Source organism: Saccostrea cucullata, unplaced genomic scaffold (assembly GCF_032062105.1).
Source record: "Saccostrea cucullata isolate Sc308-1 unplaced genomic scaffold, CSIRO_AGI_Scuc_v1 ctg13049, whole genome shotgun sequence".
Classification (NCBI taxonomy): domain Eukaryota; kingdom Metazoa; phylum Mollusca; class Bivalvia; order Ostreida; family Ostreidae; genus Saccostrea; species Saccostrea cuccullata.
Window position 1 is genome coordinate 13,002 of NW_026920492.1, and position 4,374 is coordinate 17,375.

General features: G+C 31.1%; 1 protein-coding gene across 1 annotated transcript; it reads right to left on the reverse strand.

Moving 5' to 3' along the window:
- Positions 1–393: 393 nt before the first annotated feature.
- Positions 394–3,350, reverse strand: LOC134249740 (receptor-type tyrosine-protein phosphatase kappa-like). The gene is made up of 7 exons (XM_062732092.1): positions 3,231–3,350; positions 3,051–3,087; positions 1,889–1,989; positions 1,441–1,557; positions 1,074–1,222; positions 800–935; positions 394–636 (listed from the first exon to the last, which is right to left on the reverse strand). Exons 1-7 carry the CDS (start codon positions 3,333–3,335, stop codon positions 547–549), a joined length of 735 nt encoding a protein of 244 aa, XP_062588076.1. The 5' UTR covers positions 3,336–3,350; the 3' UTR covers positions 394–546.
- Positions 3,351–4,374: the final 1,024 nt, after the last annotated feature.

Sequence of the window (4,374 nt, forward strand, 5' to 3'; positions counted from 1 at the left end):
CATAAAACTTACGAAATGATGACGAGGCTGCTGTTATTCTTGTTTCATCAACTTGTTTGTCAATAATTTACATCGTTTTAGAAATTGTACATGTGTAGAACATGCACTTGAAAAGTCATCACGTGTAAAATCACCATTAACGTCTTTTGCAAGTAAAATATCCAAATGCGAAACAGATGTGTCAGACTCTGCGGTATATCTGTGGTATATTTTATCTGGAGCTCACTAAGATATATCGTATCGACATAAGAATGAAAAAAAAACAGTGTTAATGGTTATTCAATGTAATGAAATATATTGTAGAGATTTTAATTGTTACTGAATTTGTATACATGTAATTGAAATCAAACTTAAATTGTACAACTTAGAATATATTAAAAAATTTCACAGCCTATGTCTTAGTCATAGCAGAACTTTAAATATTAAACTTAAAATAAATATTAAACATCGCATGATAAAGTTTGATTGAAATTTTAATAACAAATGAATAACTCAAAGCATTTTCCATGGCATATGAAATATAACATTTGTTTTGCAAACACTTGTTCACAATTCGTCGGCAATTTCTATAGACCTGTTCTCATGCTTACTCGTAAATCCCTCCACAAGGGCGTCGTGTAGGAAAATGTACTCATCCTATATGAGAAAAAAGAATTTAAAGTAAATTCAATTGTTTTAAATCACTTTAAGACAATTCGTATCAAAGATACATTTTTTCTCTCGTTATTGACACTTAGGTAAAATGAGTGTAATTATGTATGTCTGCGCGCGAGAGAGAAGAGAAAGAGAGAGGACATACTGTAGATTGTACAGCATAGGCCCGCTGCTGCCTCAATATCTGGATATAGCCAACAACATCTAGGTAACCAGTCGATATTCCCTCATCTAGGAGGTAATCCAGGGCAATAAATGTCCCCGTGCGCCCCACCCCCGCACTGATGAGTAAAAGGTGCAATAGAATAACACTAGTTAACAACATAATAAAGTTTCTGCTTCAGGGTTATGACATATGGTAGATATAGTATTTTTCTGTATTATATATGTCAGTAAACCTTCATTTAAAGACTCTTTACCTGCAATGGACGATGATAGGACCGTCATCATCAGAAACATCGCTCATGACGAGATTTCTAAAGAGGAGGAGAGAGTCGACGTTATTGGGTACCCTTGTTGTGTACCACGCTGTATACTGATATTGTTTTACCACTCTCTCTTCAATGCCCTGAAATGTTCAAATATACTTTATTTCATAAAAAATGCACATAAGAACTTCCTGTAGTGCTGATAGACCTTACCTTAAAGTTTGCTAAAATGTAAAAAAAAAATCCTTTCTATTCTAGAACCCAAATGCAAATTGTTGAGAAATGTTTAACGTTTAATTTTTATCAATGGCATGTCTGTTTTCAAACACGAAATCTGTAAAATGGATTGTTACGTTACCAATTTAAGTTTGATATGTCTTATTATGTATCTTCTGCAGGTGTTTTGTCTCTCAGTCTTGATCAGGAAAGGTCCTATTAAAGCCTCGGTATTTGGCCAATATTTTAAACATTTCATCTGAAAAAATATATGCATATATTTTATTATTTTTCATTCATAATGTTATAAAATGTAAAAAAAAAAAAAAAAAAAAAAAAAAAAAAAAAAAAAAAAATCCCAAAAAAACAGGTACTGCAAATGTATAATATGTGTGAGTTTATTCAATTTTTCAATAAGTTGGTGTACAATATATATTTTACGCATCTCTAAATTTTGGTGAAAATAACAACCTCAATAAATATAATGCGTAACTAAATTATAATTAACCAGAATATTCATAAATACATTTACAATGATGCAATAAAGCTTAAAAATATTTCTCCTATATGTAGTATTTAAGTTATTTTACATTTCCTTCTTCTGTAAGATTTGTTAACATGACGATCTTCACACTTCTCATCTGCCACACCATCCTCCAAAAATCTAAAACTGTCTCCTCAGTAAACGGACCTAGAAGTTAATTAATTTCTTTAGCAAAAAGTAGGAAATGTAGGTTTATATTGATTATAAATATTATACGATACAATTTTTCATGTATTGGACATGCATTTCGAACAATATTCATGCTCAAAAGTCCAAAAACTAGTGACTTCGTATGCGCAATTATCTTTTTTATTTACTGCAGAGATGCTTTTTCCAGTTAGAATCTTCAAAGTCTCCGGCATACAAAATAAGCATCCTCTATCTTTTATCAGTAATTTGTTAAAAGAACCCTTCACATATGTGAATGCTATGTGCATTCACTTTTTCTAGTAACGAAATATCGCTTTACGACAGCTTATCAAAGAAAATTTAATTCATTCATCCATATAAGCAAATACATTTTATCAGTAAGTCAAATGCTTGCTGACTTTTTCATACTGATTATTAGGCCATTATTTATACACCGAGCTTTCCGCGGATTTTTTCGTTTATTTTCTTTTCCCGAACATAATAAGGAGCACATGGCGGATGTGGCCGATCGGCAGGGGATGCTCACTTCTCAATGGCAACATGTTCCCATCTTTGATGTTTTGAAGGTCCTTGTTCGCTCTGCTCCTATTTTGTACTTTTAATTCTTGAGCTAGAATACGTTCGTTATCGCCACATATTTCATCATCAAATCAACATTTTGCTTTTGGAAACGCAATTTCGTTCAAGCCTTTAATCTGTTATAATATGAAACACTAATTTGGGCTATATTCTTTTTTCACTTTTTTATTTTGAAATATAAGAACAAATTTGCCTCCACGTATCAAAATGAATGTGTTTGAGTGAGAAATTGAGAGCGAATGGCATGTTAAAAGAAATACTTCACACTGTAATATGTTTATAATAAGATGAACAAATAGATATATGAATTTAAAGAAAAAAACTTATTAAATTATTGGACGAACTTGCATTCTGTGATTCTGTTTTTAAAATGTATTCAAATGATCTTTAAATTGAAATGGATGAATAAAAGTGGTGTCAATGAAAAAAAAAATCATTTTTAGGCTATATACATTTTTTTAAGTTAACACATTTGATACCTTGTGAAGCTATGTATGCCCGTTGTTTGTGAAAACCCTGTAAATGAAAACAGACAATAAACATATCACAGGGAAGGAATTTGTCACAGATTTAGGTTTTGTACAACGATCAAATCTGTTTCTAGATAAAACTTTCATTTATATGGTAAATAAATATTTTTAATGAAGCTTGAAACGTACATGTACAAAACAGGCATTAATGTAATCAGAACTTCCTGGAAAATCGGAAGTATCAAGGACCACACGACTGGAATCATCTACAAAAACAATCAGAATAGCATACATGTGGGGTTATTTCTCGTACCATTGATCTCTACAACTGATACAAATCTCAGGTTTTATTGAAAGAATTGGAAGTGAATATAGATATTATAAGTATTCAATTAATTATGGGAAAGATAAAAATTCTGCATAGCTAATCCTGCTATTTCCTGTAGATTTTACAAAAATGCTAATTAAACATGTACATGTAAGAGGAAACACCATACGTATTCAGTTCTATATATAAAAAATGCACTGTATTTGCTCAGAAATCTTACTCGTTCAAATTCATATCCTCAAAATTTCCGTCTCATAAATTTATGCACTTGTGAAAGTTATCTTTATTTATGATACTTAAACAAAAAGGAAAATATTTCCAAAAGATTTAAAGAAATCCAATAAAACACATATTTAAACATCTACTTACATGGATATACTTTTTTATATCTATTTCTAGATTTATTCTTCGTCTTATAAGTAGCTATTGTACAGTGTATCATCATTTGAGACACAAAAATCCCTGGGAACCAAATAGGTACTCATCCTTTCTTGTCTTGATCTTTAAATTTCTATTAACTTTTATGTTTCATTATCAAGTTTTCAAACTAAAATGCAATTGCTTTTTTATTTCGCAGTTGTTTGCACAAAAATAAGTTGGACAATAAAAATTATATAGGGATCGATAATGTATTTAACAAAATACCTTGAATTCTCTTCGAAATGCATGATTAAGTTTCTTATGATGTACATTTAGTATGAATTCATCTACTGTCATTCTGTTGGAATCATTTATGTACTGGGCTGATTCCAGGTCGGCGTAGGGATTGGTCTGTGACATCGGTTCCAATTCTATATCTTGAGTCTCAATGAAACCATATGTGTCTCCTTGATTGGAAGATTGACACAGTTTTCTGATTATGATGATGATACAGATGGTTATGAGCACCAGTACAAGGATTATCCCTCCTCCTGCCATCATCATGGTCATTGTTTCTTCAGAAATATACAGCTTTTCGCCTTAAAATGAAGTATATCAACATCAACACTATTCATATCTAAAAGG